Source organism: Pagrus major, chromosome 14 (assembly GCF_040436345.1).
Source record: "Pagrus major chromosome 14, Pma_NU_1.0".
Lineage (NCBI taxonomy): Eukaryota > Metazoa > Chordata > Actinopteri > Spariformes > Sparidae > Pagrus > Pagrus major.
The window spans coordinates 24,273,719-24,290,665 of record NC_133228.1 but is presented as its reverse complement, the minus strand read 5'-3'; the positions used below and the strand labels follow the sequence as shown (position 1 = coordinate 24,290,665).

Here is a 16,947-nt window from a genome sequence, read left to right as displayed (position 1 = left end):
TAAACAGCCTTCACTGGAAATCCTACAAAGATAAATCATATTACCGATGTGAAAAAACAGCTGATGAAGGAAGGGAAAGACTATACACAGATGAGCAGAGATACTGCATGTAACCCCCTCGCTCTTCTAGACTCTTTCTCTCTTCCACGCAGCTGCAGCAACTCATAAAATCAACCCTTTCCCTGCTCTCTTTCTCTCCCCGCCTCATTATCCACGTATACAGGAACACACTCTAAACTTCCCTCCCCTTATCCCTGCCTCTCACTCTCAGCCACAAAGACATTTCCCATCTGTCAAATTCCAGTAGGGTCCAAAAGTTTGAGACGAGCTTTCAGTGACATCACAAGAAACTTTGTGGAACACTGTCAAATCATGCATGGATAACATGAGTCATCAGATTTTTTACATAAACTTATGGAGTCCATGCCAGCTTGAGTGCATGCTGTCATTAAAGCAAAAGGGGGGACAAACAAAATACTAAGATATTCTTACTAAGAATACTACTGAGAATAATAAGAATATCTTAGAAGCTGGAACCAGCAATTTCTTCAAGATTTTGCTTAAAAAATGACTGAAACGATTAATCAATTATCAAAATAGTTGTCAGTTAATTGTCTTTCAATCAACCAATTGATTAATTGACTAATCACTGCGGCTCTAGTGTGAGGCAGAACTCAAATTGCCATTAAAGAAAAACAGATCTGCAGGTCAGACACCAGTTTTATGATAAGCAGTTAGACACACAATAAGTTGAAGTTGGTTTTAAACCAGCTGGACTCTTAGTTTAATGTCAGTGAGTCTACTTTAGATTGCATCAATGACAACTTGATAGTAGAATTGTGGACATTTTTCAACATTGTGGCTTCTTGTCTGATATCCGAGGGACTGTAGCTGTAAGCTGACTGGTGGTCAGTCATTAAAAAAAGGGGGAGGATTGTGGAGAAGTGTTTGCTGATTGGGTTGCAGTCCTGTACAGCTGCCACTAGATGGAGATAAAGTCCCTCTAATGACCATGCCATGAGTTTTACTACTTCAGCTTTACAGCATGTTTTATTTGACATATTCAAAACAATACTCACATTTTTTGGGACAAGTAAATTCATAGTGTGACTCTGACTCTATTCATTTAAATCTTTGTTTTCATTTGATCCTCTCCCCTGAGATCGATTGCATTCCTCTCCACCCATACATTTAAGGTACAGTGCCGTTATTGACTCATTTGAGACAAACTTACTGAAGAAAACTCATCCTGTCATTTTTTGATTGTGTCTCCCAGTTTTTCAGGTATGTATGTTGTCATTACTTTATACTGTTAGAGTAGCTGAAACAAGATAAGATAAACATTAAATAATCCAACCCAGGGAATTGCCAGTTTGCTAACATGCTTCAAATGCTAAATAAGATTTAAGTATGTTTCTGTGGTCTTGAGGGTTCATTACAAGTACAACCCAGAAATATGCTGAAAATAGTTATAGTTATCTACAGTATAGTTTGTGTTTAGTCTGAGATATATGTACATTGATGTATTTTGCCAAAGCCAAAGAGTTAACATTAGAGCAAAGTAAAATGTTGACACTAGATGAAAGGTCATAGAATCAGCAGTCAGAGATTAGTACAATAGAGTAGTATTGGATGGTGGTGGTGTTAGAGTTAGGAAGAAGGCTGCCAAACTAGACACACCTGTACAAGACGGCATTCAACATTCGTAAGCGTGACGCCACTGGATCGTTTTAACATCAGGACATTTTCCAGCTGCATTTGTGGCGACAGAAGCAGGTAAGCCAAAACATGTTCTTTTCCTAACCACATGGTTAATAACAAGACTAATAACTCAAAACAAATAGACAATATTCTCACTGTCTCATAGTTTGCTTATGTAGGTCATATATAGGCATCAGTATTAAATTGAAATTGAGAATTGAGAAGCAGTTAAAAGTTCCTTCTGGTAGGTTTACCAGCAAGTTTGTGCAGTTATCCACACTTGTACAACCAAACATCTCAGACAAAACTAAGACAGATTTTGTTTAGAAATACAAATGTTCTTCTCAATTGCTTTGTACTTAAATTGTATATTCTGTTGTTAGATGACCTGGACAACTAAAAGAGACAAAATGAGAGGCTAGGGAACAAAAGAAAGATTCAAAGGTTGGAAAAGACAAGAAAAAGACAGAGAGGAGCAGGTGTGGGGAAGAAAAGGAGGGTGCAGGGTCGGAAAGCCGATAGGGACGCCTCCTCAGTGAGAGGAAACAGGTAGAGCAGGCTCGTCGAGCCTGAGTGAATCTCTCTGTTTCTGCCTTCAGGAAGCACGAGTGTGTTGAGAGCAGCAAGTCTGTGAGTGAGAAGCCGCTGGAGGAGCAACGAGTTCAGAAGAATTAAAACCATGGCTGTGAATAAATGCATCAAATACCTCCTCTTCTTCTTCAACCTTCTTTTCTGGGTGAGTCTAGAAAACAAAACATTTTAAATTTAAGATATTTTTGCATTTTGACTTGTCAGGCAATGTGTTGGACATGTGTTGATATACAAATAAATGGTTGAGCATCTAATTTTCGGAGATTATGTTTCACGTTTAAATCACATTAATTGTATTTCCAAGAGGAGGTTTCTTTAGTTTGTCATTAAAATTGTTTGAACTTTCTCTTTATTTTGTTTACTCTATTTTTGTTGCTTTTTCCAACTGTTTTCAACCTGATTTCTATTCTGGGGTTATTATTTCAGTTGAACAGGCTTCTGACGTTTTTAATGTAGACCTTTATGTCTGAACTCTTTGTCGACTGGTATTTCTCTATTTGATCTTTTTTAAAAATTTGTGTGTGTTGTATTTTTCATTTGTTGCTGTGAGGAGCTGAAGCTTTTTGTTATTTCAGTCAACTGTCAGTAGTGTAGAACAGGTTGTATCGGCTCTTTATCATCGCCCTGCCTCTCCCTCCACAAGCAAACATTTACTCAGTTTCAGGGTGTGGCCCCTGCTCGGCCTCCCATCATGTCAACATTTGCAGCCTCACATCGCTACTCAGAATTTAAATGAATGAGGTATTGTTGTCTATTCTCTGCTAGGAGTTTCCACCTAAAACCAGATGTTGCTTAATCTTTAGCTCCAATCAGTCTTTAAGTTCTTGCTCCACACAAACATGATGGTACTTGTTGTGGAAAGTGTGTTGTAACAGTGCTGTAGAAATGCTGGTGGAATTCTGGTATGAAGAGAGGAGGCCGCTTAATCAGAAGTTAGCGATGGAGCTACCTACAACTACTTAAAAGGTTATTAGTCAGACAGCTTCGGAGTTTCTTGGAAAGTGTATTATTCGCAGTTTTGTTGCTAAGCTACGCTGAAGTCCTCAGTATGCTTCCTAAGAAGTGCCTCGCAGATAATAATTTAAAAGGTTAATCAGAAAAATGATGTCATATGATGCTGAAACATGGCAGACGAAAGTAAACAAAGACCGCCCAGCAAAGTCGCAACTCTTGTCTGTTTTGGCACCTCAGTGGTGGTCACTTACCATCTTTCACAAAAGACTCAAGACTCACTTGTTCAGACTTCACCTCGACCCCGCATAGCATTACTCCCTCCCCCCCACCCCCCATACTGTATGTTTTTAAACATACAGTATGTTCAGTGTAAATCTCACTGAAGAACTATAACTTGAAACATAAAATTTACATTTTATAATCAGTTTGTCCCATGTTTCCACAATTTCAGCCAATAGATGTGCCTCTGAGAGACTCTGGTAAAACCTGTAAAAGTTGAAATTTCATTAAAATAATTGTTGCTTTGTCAATAGACGTATGCGTAATTTTCAAGACCACTGACTATTTAGATTCAATAGAAACACTTTAACTTAGCTTTAGAGGTCAAACAACCTTTTAAACCTTTCAAATGTTGAACCTGGTAACACTTTCTGAACTTATTTCTGTACTGGACGTAAACAGATGAAACTGATATCCATCATCTCACTCTGAATGAGATGCCAGCTACATCTCAATTTAATTTAAAAAAAAAGTTTTAGCTTCGTATTTAGCATAGATATATTCATTGAAGAAATAAGTTTATTTAATAACATATCAAGTATACCTAACCTGAACTCAGTAGGGTTGTTGTGGCTACAGTCTTGCATGGTTTGATATGACCAGAGTCCGATGGTTAAAATATCCAAGTGGCTGTTGTTGTGCAAATGACATTTCTGAACCAGCTCACTTCCCTCCAGTTGTGCTGTTTTTACACTACCATTCAGCGTGTGACAAACATTTTAGTGGTTGTAATCACTGAAATAAAACAGGAACTAAACACAGTACCTCACCTCGTCTGTTGGTTCCTGCTTTTCTGTTTTTCGGTTGCTTAATGATGACATCATTAAATCGACTGACCAAAAAGCATCTTGGGAAGTGTAGGAGCATTCAGTAGTATTTGCATGGACACATATCATGGTTATTATCAGGCACAGAAATGACAGGGATTGGTCGAGATGTTGATAAATCAAAGAGACACCAGGATCTAACTTCATGGTGGTACTAGGATCCCAAGTACCCCTAATGGACTGACCTCCTGCCAGTGTCACTCTTATCGTTATGAAAAATAAATAGTAGGGATCCTACCTTTTTAAAGAGCATTTTTATGTCACAAAACCCCCAGCTGTTCCTGCTAACCCTTCTTAATTAATTTTTTTATTTGTAAAACTTATGAAAATAGTAAGACATTTTTTCACACTGAGCCAGAGCCCAAAGTGACACCTTCATAATGTTTGTTTAGTGCAACCAACAGTCCAAACCTCACCATTATTACAAATACAGATAATTCAGATAAATGTAGCAAAGTAAAAAGATGTAGTGGAGTTGTAATAGAAAATACTCTAACACAGCACAACTACCTCAAATCTGTACATAAATACAGTATTTGAGTAAATGTACTCTGTTACATTCCACTACTGAGGCTTCCAGGCTTCAAAATATTCTCCAAATCTGCTGCGTCAGATCCTTCCTGTTTTCTACCATGTCATAAAGAATGTAAACAAGTCAGAGTCCACCTTTTAGCTCTGTGTTTTTGTTTAAAATAACCTCTGGCTGCCCGCTGAGGTTATTTCAGTCCTTCTCTCATGTTCCCAGAAATGATGCTAAATCGATGTTAACTTGATTCTAACCACTCAGTGGACATGGTGGACATGATGTGTTTACCTAATGATGATGATGCTGAGGGTGGGGTTGGCTTCTTATTTACTGTAAAGCCTGTTATTGTAGTTTGTAACTTGTGGCTCTGCTCTAGCTCTCAGTTGCTAAGTGATGCTGAACAAGGCAACCATTATGAAGTCTGAGCGACAATGTGAAAAATATCATGAATTTTCTCTTCACTTATTTTGTCTACATTGTTTTGTCTTGACATTAGTTTGCAGTTGTTCTGTGGCTGAACTTGTAACAGAAAAACTTTGGACATCTTGTCAGACAGCCGTACTTTTATGGCTTCCGATGAAAAAGAAATAAGCAGTAATGTGTGGCTCCGCCTCTGTACATTAATGCCTTTTAGCAGAGTGCACATACACTCCATGAATAATAGATGCTGCATTTAGGGACCATTCTTGCTGAGGAAAGAGATGATCCAAACAGAAAGAAAACACGATTTAGCTCCACAGCAAACCACAGATGGTCAGTAACTTAATAAGGCAGATAAAGGTATTGGTTTAAGTCACAGTACAAGTGAGCTTACAGAGCTTCAGAAAAAAATTAGAAAAGAACTGGATATTAGATTTGAAACAATTTGTCAACGTCTTTAATTTCAACACCTATCATAGCATCACACCAGAATAAGAGCGAAAATAAATGTGTCCACCTGGGTGGCAAATTCATGACAGCTGATTGGAGCTGGACACCCAGGACTGCTGCAGAGTCATTTGACCTGGAATTGAATGCTGATTGTACTCTCTCCTACTGAAGACAAAAGCCAGATATTAGTAGGTGTTGGTTGTTTTTTTGTCCACTTTGAGAGGAGTACAAGATAAACATAGTTTGCAGAACAGTTGCCATGTTTTTCCAGAATCATCATGTGTTCCAGTCAGGTTCATTTGTTCATACTAGAGTTAAACTGAAGAAGAGAACTGTCAGTCATCACTTGTACAGTGTCTGTCTGAACGTAATCCCTGTTGAGCCGAATAGATCTCAAATGGGGCGAAAACCCTGTTGGGCGTCTTTGATCGGCTGAGTGGGCTCGTGACTGTACACACCAGCCTGTTTTTAGTTGTGTCACTGCCACAATCTTGTGTGTGTGGCTATTGTGTCTCGTCTGCTGGATTTACACTTAAACCTGCAGATCCGCTTGCATCTCAGTTACACAGTGACTCATTACCACTGTTTCCCCGCTGCCTGTGAGTCACTACTGAGGAATGAACCGCCTCCACCTCCGGTTTAACTGAGAGAATAAGCAACAGTTCAGTTAATTGACCTTGTAAATGTTATTTTTTATTATCACAGTGTTTATTAATTGTTACCCAAGAGTGAGAAATACTTGACTCAGTGATTTCAACATTGCATTGATATGTGTACAGGAACCCAGCAGGGACATAAAGGCTAGTAAATAAATGAACGAGGATGTGATTTACACAGGCATGGAATTTCGATAAACTGTAATCCTGATCACTTGTAATCCTGGTTTGTAATGATTTCCTTTGATCTGGGTTCAGTCTGTGAGAGCTGACATGCTGCTGCAAGCACAGAGGATGTGTTTTATATTTCAGACCCACTCAGATCAGTGAATGCCATGTCGTTCTGCAGGTTCTTTGTGTGTGTTGATGTTACGAGATAATAAAGCTCTGTAAAGAGAGCAAATGCCAAACTGGCTCAGGAGTGCTGCTTCACGAATGCAGGCATCAAAGAAAAAGAAGCTCTTAGGATCCAAGGTCATTTCATGAAACCAGAAAACAGAGGTTAGACTTGTGCTTTGTGATCAATGAGTCATAACTTATAACTTAAGAATTCCAAGGCACACTGTTTTGCAAAAATGAAAAAACCTGAAATAAATGGGCTTAGCGGCTTCATCAGGGCATATCATGGCACCTGGTCTAGTTGTGTTGTCACGTTGTGCACCGCCCCCACTTTTTTCCATCAGATGTGTTGGTGATAACAAAAAAACACAACTCTGCAGAGGCTTTCCATTGAACGTTTGTGTTTTAGCACAACCTGCTTGTCACTGTTGGCAACCATCTTTAAAGGGAAACACCTTTGTATGGGTGAGTTTTTTCAAGAGATAAAGCAGGTCACAGTAGAAAAGCAGGAAATCTGTCCTCCACTTAGCAGTCCACATGTCCAGTAATTAAAAGGTTTCCCGTTTATCCCCATCACTTTTCTACAACTTTATTATGGGTGGCAACATGTTGATAGATGGGTGACAAATCCAAAAGTAAATGACAGCAAGAAGAATTGAGGAAAAAGGTGAAAGAAATGTAAACAAAGCAACCAAAGAAACAGAAAGATGAAAAAGAAACCAGAGGGACAGAAAAAGCAGAGTAAGAGTTCTTCTTTTCAATCGGTTTTGAAACCACAACGATCCTGAACAGCTGGAGCAGTTTGAGTTTTTGTTATCTTTAAACTCTTTATTGTATGAGAGCAGACGTCTCAAAAACAAACCCAGTGTGAGCAGACTGATAAAGGTTTTTACCTCAGGCAGTGTTACCACCAGCAGGCTGCCTGCCTTTGTGTTTGTTGTGCAAACAATCTGAACTTAAGTGCTGCAGCTCTTTTTCCTTTTCCAAAAGGGTTACTGCACAGAAGTAGTCAAAGTAGCTCTGTCCATTTTCTATTTACATGAGCAAACAGGTCAAAACTTTAATGTTGTAATTCCTGAAAATAAGGTTCAATATCTTTATTGAATAATCTTTAGATGTGGTTTATTTGTTCGTGTAAAGTTTTAGCTCTTTTAGCCATGCTAGCAGCAAGCTTTAGGGATGGCAAAGCCAGTCTATTGGTCAGTCCAACAGTTTAGTCCAGGCTGAAGTATCCTGACAAATATTGGATGGATTCTTCTGAAATGTTGTACAGACATTCATGGTCCCCAGAGGATGAATGAACTAGCAGGTCCAAATTTTTGCTTTGCTTGTTTGTACTTTGGATTTACTTGTGAATCCAAGTCTCACATCAAAATATAGTAGAGCAGAATAAAGAAAACAAATATATTTATATTCTTTATTCTGCTCTACTGCATCTAAAACAGCTCTGACCTGTGAAGACATGGACTTAAGCCCTCTGAGGGTGTCCTGTTGTGTCTGGCACCAGGGCGTTTTATAGTGGATCATCTGGGTCCTGTATGTTGGGGAGTGGGCCCTCCATGGATCAGACTTGCTCCAGCACGTCTTACAGATGCTCGATCAGATTGGGATCTGGGGAATCTGGAGGCCCGGTCAACACCTTGGGCCCTTTATTGTGTTCCTCGAGGTGTTCCTGAGCAGTGTCATCGACGTATCATTACCTTTTAAGTTGATATGTAAACTTGTAATCAAACAACTGCTTATTTACACATCCAACAGTTACAGAGCAACATGATCATTTATTTGGAGTCATGTTTGTGTCCAGCTGATAAATGACCTTAAATGAACTAGTCCAATATTAACACTGTCTTTCAGCTCTGTTTTTGGTCTCCACCACCTCCTGAGTGAAATATCTGGCTCTCTAGCTGTTAAATGTAAGAATTGTAGTTGAAAACATAAAAAAAATAGAAGAAATAACAGTTTTGACAGTATGACGTTCATATATGGTGTTGCAGAGATATTTACTGAGGTTAGCATTCTAACCAGCCATGGCCCATCCTGCTCCAAAGCTCCTATGTTAGCAGTGTAAACACCAAAACTACTCCCTGAGCTCCCAGTCCAGACCGCTAGCTACATGGCTAACTGAACTTACTTGCTAACAGCACCTTTGGCAACAGTTAGCTGTTACTCTGGTGATATACTGCCCCCTATTTGTTTTGAGTATGAAACAACAAAAGGTGGCTAATTCTTACATATTGCACCGTTTGATGTTTCACTGTGTTCACCAGCTAGTCTCTAACTGCATCTGTCTGCTGTTTGCTGCTGAGCAGGCAGTTTACAGTGGCTTTTTACAGCTGAGAGAGCTGAGAGTAAACCAAAACAGTAAAGTTGTGGCAGAACAGATGAACAATGGGCTAAAACTCTACAAAGGTCCATAAAGCTGAGGGCAGCTGCAGATTCAGCTGGTGGTTTGATAATAGCCGTGTTAAGTGGATAAAAAAATTATTTGGTCAATGACAACGTGTTCGAGTATTGAGGTGAAGTTCAACATAGTGCAGCTTAACAGCATTAAGCATTGATTTTTCACACTCTGGTGATGTTTCTGACCAAACATGGACTGTGGTTGCACTGGTTTCACTGGTCAGGTGTGTGTTTCTGTAGGTGTGACTGAGAAAGAGCAGTTAAATGCTCAACGTGCTCTTTGTATTTATTCAGCCTTCCTGAATCAGAGCGCAGTATAAATAGGCTGAGGGTGTGGTGTTTATGTGCTACCTCTGTCAGCACAGAGGTCATGTCCCTCTTTAGTTTGTCATGTCTGTTTCCGTTCATTCACAAGTAGAGTGAATGATCCATCTTTTTTTTTCTCATCTGTGTCTAAATTTAGTCTTTATTTATAGTCTAAAGTAATTCAGCACAAATGTGATTAACATTGCAAATGGAACATATTGACATCAAATTAAATGAAATGAAAGTTACATTTAGGACAAATACTTCTGATTATGTAAATGTTTATGATTCTTCTCTTCTATTCCCAAATAAATAGCTTCTTTGAGGGGCTAAATGTACTGTAAATGTTCACACAAAATTAAAACGCGGTGGAAATCTACGTATTTTAGCGATTTTGGCCATGAGCTTGGGAAAATGGCTCACTAGCGCCCTCTAAAACGCAGCCCCTGGGACTGCTTTCACCTACATGTTTGGAATTTCGTACACATGTATCTCAGTGACACCTACAAAAAGGTCTCTTGTGGCCATGATCTAAACTGACCTAAAGGAAGTCGACCATTTTGAATTTAATGCTCATTTTTGGTTTTTGTATGTACTGTACTTAAATGAACTAGTTCTACAGAATTGCCTTTTTTTGCCAAATTTGCCTTCAAATTTTCTCAGGGTGATCTTAACAACTTTGTGATTAAAATATTTTAAAAACTCGAGTTTTCATGCATGCCAATTAGCAAGTGTAGTGATTGCGCCACCTACTGGCAACAGGAAGTAAGCCTTGTCAAACAAAGTCTGACTGCGGCTGCCTCTCAGCTGACATGTGCGGTGGTACAAAGGCTCGTTCATCACTGCTTGCAGTTTTAAATTCCTAATGTTATCTTATTGAGTTCTATAATATAATGAACATACAATGATGAAGTAACTTAATGAAATAAATTCAAGTTTAATGAAATAGGGACCTAAAGTAAATGTTTAGAGACTTTATCAACTGCAAACTTAAAGAAAACATGAATGTTTTTTTGGATTAACAAACACATTTTACTTGAAGCTTCTTTCACATAACCCAAGGACACTATACAGAAAGCAAACACTTTCAACACAGAGAAAGAAATACAGCTTTTAATTTTGATTTGAATAAATAGAAACTCCCTGTGAGATCAGGCCGGAGCAGAGTATTTCTGTTTCTTCTTCATCTCCTCAACATCCTGTAATTAGCCCTCCCATGTGATGTGTCCTCTGCCTGGTTTCTGTCTTCTGTCTGCTGCGTGCTGACAGCTCTGATTATGAAATATTGATGGCAGATAATTACTCACAGTAGCTTGTTTGTGTCGGCTAATTGTATGAGTCCTGAATAATACATGTCAGTCATCAATCCTAAACCCTGCCCATGTAGGAGCATCTCTGTGTAGACCTACCTGAGAGAGTCCTGATCCTGACTGAGGATCAGCTGCTTGTTTTGGCTTTGGTCCAGTTTGATCTCCGTCCTGTCGAGTTGTATTTATTGTTCAACAAATTTATGAACTGATAAAGGAAATGTCTCAGTCAGTTACATAATATTAAATGACAAGAGAAGCTCTGTAGCTTGTTTATAGCAGTCTGACAGAAACAATTGTGTTCACTTAATCTGTTGTCTTCAAATAATATCTTCAAGACTTCCAACAGCTCTGTAAGGGCCGTGCTGAGGCACAGTGTGCTTAATACTAACATCAGCATGCTAACATACTCACAAAGATAAAGCTAATGTTGAGCAGTGACAGTGTTTGCCATGTTCAACATCTTGGCAGTACCTGACTCAACCCCCAGGTAATAAAAAATGGGCAAAGAGGTGGAGCTTGAGTGGAGCTGAAGCAAGCCTAGTTAGTTAAACAAGCCCACCAAGGCAGACACTACCAAGCTAGCTACAGTAAGGCTAAGAAGCTATCTGTGTTCACACATAAATTATAGTGAATTTCCCTTCATGTTATTTGCATGAGTTTGACCGCTGGTTTATTTCCCCCAAACAGGCAGAATACTGAATAAGAACAAGTTAGCGAGCAACAACAGGCTCAGAGGGTATGTGTTCAGTCTCAATCTTTTTCCTGATTATTGTCAGCCCTCTGTCTTTTCCTACACACCTGTCGATCCCAAGGTGTACAAAAGCTGTACTCTATGAATCCCAAAAGTTTTAAAACAAACTCACAGATGTCTCCTCCAGAGCTCACCAGCTGGTTAACGCTAACAGAGCAGCTTGTCTGGACTGTTGGTTTAGGACTGTTGGATAATAGTTAGTTGCAGCCCCATTCTTAAGATGAAGGAAGTGTCTTTTTTTGTCCTGACGGTGACGCTAGAAGAAAGGTCATAGGCCTGCGAAAATAAATAGCATTTATCCCTGAAAGATCACAAATCTACTCAGTAAATTTCACAACAATCTACTTGTCAGATTTTGAGATATCTTGTGTGCAGTTTTGGCATTGTTGCAGGTTTTCTCCACCAGATGTCGCCAAGATCTCACCAATAAACTGAAGTAATGCTTGTTGCACATTTTGTACTTAAATTTCATCTCTTTCTCTTCCTACAGATTAGTGGTTGCATCATCCTGGGTGTCTCCATCTACCTGAAAGTCAGCAAGAATGGAAATGTGGTGAGACTGACAGTTTATTATTTGATGCAGATAAATATGAAAATGTGTGTCAAGATTTTCTTCACCTAAACATGAGCTTTTCCAAACAGCTCTTTGTAATTACAGAATTAACATTAGCATCAGTGTTAAGAATCCAACTTTCTGAACTTTACACAGTCCAAATGTGATTATTGTCATATGTTTGAGTTGTCATCTGTGTAAAATACTGATTCACCGTCTCCCACCTCCTCCTGTCTTTAGATCACCGAAGAATCTCTTCCGGGTATCGACTTGATGATCGCCATTGGAGTGATTATCATGGTGCTCGGCTTCCTGGGCTGCTGTGGAGCCATCAGAGAGAACCGCTGCATGCTGCTGCTGGTGGGAATCATCACATTATTTTTCCTACATGATTTGATTGGATATTCTCTGAATTCATTCATTTTTATTTCATAGGAAGTGAGAGATTGTTTTCTTTTTTTGGAGGAAAAACAGATGACAGACAATTGTCATCTTCACATAATTAAGTGATTAGAAAATCAACCCGTCTATTATTTCTCCCTTGCCTCAGTTCTTCATCAGCCTCCTCATCATCTTCATCCTCCTGCTGGCAGCGGGAATCCTGGGAGCTGTGAAGGAGAAGAAGGTAAAACAGGAAGTGACGCCATCTTCAGGCACCTGTGGTCACATCAGCTCATTTGGAAGGTTCACTGTGAGTTTATTTTGCGCAGGTGAAGGAGTGGGTGAAGGAGCGTCTGGAAAAATTCACCCCGTTGTCAGGTCAACCACCTGAGGTGAAGGAAGACCTGGAGAAACTGCAGAGAGAGGTAACGCGCGCACACACACACACACACACACACACACACACACACACACACACACACACACACACACACATTATGGTACATGCAGAAGTGAGGAGTGTCAATCAAGTCTAAAACAGTGGTGCTGGTCAATAGAGGGTGCTGCCTCCCGTCTTCACTTCAAGATGATCTCATAGACCTTCATTGAAGACTTTAAGAAACTAGTTTATAGCTTATATTTTTTTAATAAGCAGCCTAAACATGATATTGTTAGTGAGTAAAATGTATAATCTGCAATGAAAATCTTAAGTCTAAAATTAAATCAAATCAATTTTATTTGTAGAGCCCACAGTTACAATCACTTTGCCTCAGTGGGCTTTACAATCTGTACAGTGAACTACGTCCTCTGTCCTAAGACCCTTGAATTGATTGAGGAAAAACTTGCCATATTGGAAAAAAAGTTAGTGAGTTGTGACTTATTTCCGGCCCCAGGAACAGAATTCTTCCACATTGACTCAAAACCACATTTGGCTGAATAACACAGCAGGTGGCAGCAAAGAGCGGTGACTAGTTGTGGTAGCTTGGACCGAATATCAAAACAGAGGAAGAGTTTACACCTGGTCTTTTTTAATGATGTAGTTTAACAAGTAGTCTTGGCTAACTGCATGCAGTGTTGCCAGTGTTTTATACTGATGTCCCTGCCTCCTTTTTTAAAACATCAGAATCAACATGACAGGAAACTGTCCAAGGCTTCCTTAAAAATATACCTTTAAAATAGGTCTCCAGTACAGACATTGCAAGCCTTCTTGCCTGTAACTTCACCACCATCCCCTCTGCCTCCTGATATGAAAATCACAAGATACTGTATTTGGCATGCTTTTTAGAAATGGCAGTATGGTACGTAGGCTGTGACATACAAATGTGAACGTATCGGTGGTTTGTAGAAACAAACTACTTAACATTTTTCCTGACAACTTGGCTGTAAAGTGATGTGGAAACTTGTAGCGTCCACCCGAAAAAAAATTCACCTGCCACTGCTTACAAACTCTACAGTCCTCACCAAGACACAAGTACATTAACAGACACACACACAGTTTGTGTCAGAGACAAACTTTAATAGACAGTTTCAACCAAATCATAGTTTGTTGCTCAATATACTTTCTTTTTTTTCCGGTTTAAAAACTGGTAACATTAGTATTCTACTGGTAGAAATGAAAATATTGAGCACAGTGATGATTCATTTCTGTCAATGATTTGTTATTTGAGGTTACAAATCAACAATTTGTGGGAATGATTTAAAAAAAATCTCCTTTTCAGCTGAAGTGTTGTGGTCTTGTGAATGGACCATCAGATTGGCAACCAGTTCCAGCCTCCTGCCGCTGCAATGCAACAGACACAGACTGCAAGGGCAATGGTGTTTACAGCACGGTGAGTTTAACATTGTCTATGAAAAGTCAATCAGCTTTAAATTTGATGTTTCACTTTCCGGGCAGTGACTGGTGTCAAAACATTTCTATGAAAATTAAAGGGCGAGATAATCTATCGCTTAACATTTGATCTCATTTTAGCTACGATTAAAAAAAAAAAAAAAAAAATTTTATAAAGGTTTTCAGCACATCAGTCGGAATGACCGTGAAAAATGTCAATTGCTGGATATTGGCTGAAACATAAAACCATCTGATGTACAGTATGATTATGTATGATGACATCACTGTCTCATCCTGTAGCCCTGTTCCACCCGAATCATCGGTCTGTTGGAGCAAAACATGGAGGTGGTGATTGGGATCGCATTTGCAATCGCCGTCCTGCTGGTCAGCACACACACACACACACACACACACACACACACACGCAAAAGCATACAATTTCATTTCCCAGGAGGAAACAACCATGCTAAAGATTAAATGTATCCTGGAGCCACAACCAAGGCTCTTTACTGCCAACAAAATGCTCCACAAAGTTTTATTTAGCAATTAATATGACAACATATTTCAAAGGATCTCAGCCATCTAAAGAGACATTAACATAATACACATTAAAATAAAAATACATGCAGTAAAATATGCTTCAGAAGATTTCTAAGAGACAAACAAAATATATGGTAAATACCTGAAATTGAGATTTAAAAAAAAATAGTAAAACATTTTATGTTCAGTTTGAAATTATATGTTTTAAGTTAAAGGGGGCCTGATCCAGAGTCTGGGGAAGTTTTCCAAATAAAAAGATTGTCAGAAGGGCTCAGATCAACAGCTGAATCGATGATATAGAACATTGTCTCATCTGCGTAGCAATGGAAACTTACATGACATATTTTCTCTTTCTGAACAGAAATTCCTGACTAAGAGAAACAAAGTAGTCTTTACCTGTTAAATAAGTCCTGAATCAGTCTAGAACTGTACTGTCGTATATTCAGTACCAACCCACATTTCCGACTGTATGAAATTCAGCACTGAGGTCAATATACCATATTTTTTACAAATAAAAGCCAGGTCTCTAATAATAGTCATGGATGTGGTCACTGCGACCAAATAAAGGCTGGGGGGAAAAACAAGGGTGGATAAACTCCTGACGCCTGACAAATGTTGTGCATCAATTTCCTTCCCTTTAATGTAATAAATTCAACAATATAATCAAGTTTTCAGCTATTTTTAAATATTTTTATGTACATAACATACGCTTGACATCTGAAGCACTGAATTTTCTGCAAATGTCTAATCCAAGCCTAAAGTCTAATCCAATATCAACTAAAGTGTATTTTTATCTGCTATATCTGGATTTTTAAATGGATCTATATCAAATTGGACTGACTCATAGATACCAGCCACCTAAATGTGCTGAGTTTTTTTCATCAAGATCCATGCAGCTCTGAGAAAATGTTGAAAGATTGCATTTCTTGCAGCGGCAAAGAAAAACTTCCTGAATCCATCCCTTGTCCAGATTCACACCAAAAGTTAATGGGGACTATTCTGAGCTGAGACCATTCCTCCATCCATGTTTCAATGAAATTTGTTCAGTAGTTTTTGATTAATCCTGCTGAAAAACCAACCAACAAATGAGACATGGGTGAAAACATAACCTCCACCATTTTAGTATGGAGTATAATGTTCATCTCTAGTGTTTACTTCTCTGATGTGTTTCCTCTCTCTGCAGATTTTCGGCATGGTCTTCGCCATGATTCTCTACTGTCAGATCGGCAGGAAAGGCGAGCCCACCACCACCAATGCGTGAACACATATGTGACCACGCCCCTTCTCTGCCTGGCAATAGCCAATCAGCAGTGCCCAAATGACCCCTGTAACATGCACCATGTATCCTCCTCAACCCGTGCTTCTACTGTGAAGGAACACGCCGATATTTTGGTTGAATGAATTTTTTTCTTGAATGCGCAGAAATAAAACTGCTTGCTATATGATTATCTTTCCCAAAATATTCAAGTTTTTCTTCAACTTCGACAGAAAACACCTGAAAAATGATTAGTTTATGGACATTTCACCAAACACTCACGTCACAAGCTACATAACATGTAAAACAAAAACACTAAGCTATGTTTCCGTTCACACTGTGGCCTCAAGGAACAAAATCGTGAAAAATGATTGTCAAAACCAATTGACCAGTGTTTTTATGGGCTTTTATGTATGGAAGCCTATTACTGCCAAAAAAAGCGAAAGAAAATATAAAATTAGGTTTATACGATTTTATACAGAAGTCGTTTTTCTTACATCTATTACAAATGATTGGAAAATGTTACTAAAATGTAAACTTAAGAGTACAACAGGGTTTAAAAAAGGTTTGTGAAAAAAGTGTTTTTAGCCATTTTCTGTATGTTATTATTATTATTATTAAGTGCTAAATCATAGTAATTAGGTATCTATAAGATTTGTATTTCTGCAATTCCCCTTTTTCTTTTCTTTCTTTTTAGTTCATGAAAGGTTTTTGGCAGGGATGGGCTTCCATAGTTTATGTCCAAACATTTACTGCTGTAACTTTCTGTCTCGATGTCTGCTGCCATTTTTACACAATAATCCTCAGGAAGTTGAAGTTGTGCTGTGTATGTCTTCTCATCATATCATTAGGAAGAGAAAAAAAATCATTATTGTCATTA

General features: G+C 38.8%; 1 protein-coding gene across 1 annotated transcript in view; it reads left to right on the top strand.

Annotated features, from left to right (window-relative positions):
• The window catches only part of LOC141008110 (F-box only protein 15-like), a 39,298-nt gene extending 22,682 nt beyond the window's left edge, over positions 1 to 16,616 (top strand). Inside the window, exons 10-16 of the mRNA XM_073480331.1 lie at positions 12,001 to 12,063; positions 12,304 to 12,423; positions 12,614 to 12,688; positions 12,774 to 12,869; positions 14,163 to 14,273; positions 14,573 to 14,656; positions 15,996 to 16,616. Of these exons, the coding sequence (XP_073336432.1) occupies positions 12,001 to 12,063; positions 12,304 to 12,423; positions 12,614 to 12,688; positions 12,774 to 12,869; positions 14,163 to 14,273; positions 14,573 to 14,656; positions 15,996 to 16,073 (627 nt within the window). The 3' untranslated portion in view covers positions 16,074 to 16,616. The remainder of the gene's footprint in view (positions 1 to 12,000; positions 12,064 to 12,303; positions 12,424 to 12,613; positions 12,689 to 12,773; positions 12,870 to 14,162; positions 14,274 to 14,572; positions 14,657 to 15,995) is intronic.
• The last annotated feature ends 331 nt before the right edge of the window (positions 16,617 to 16,947 follow it).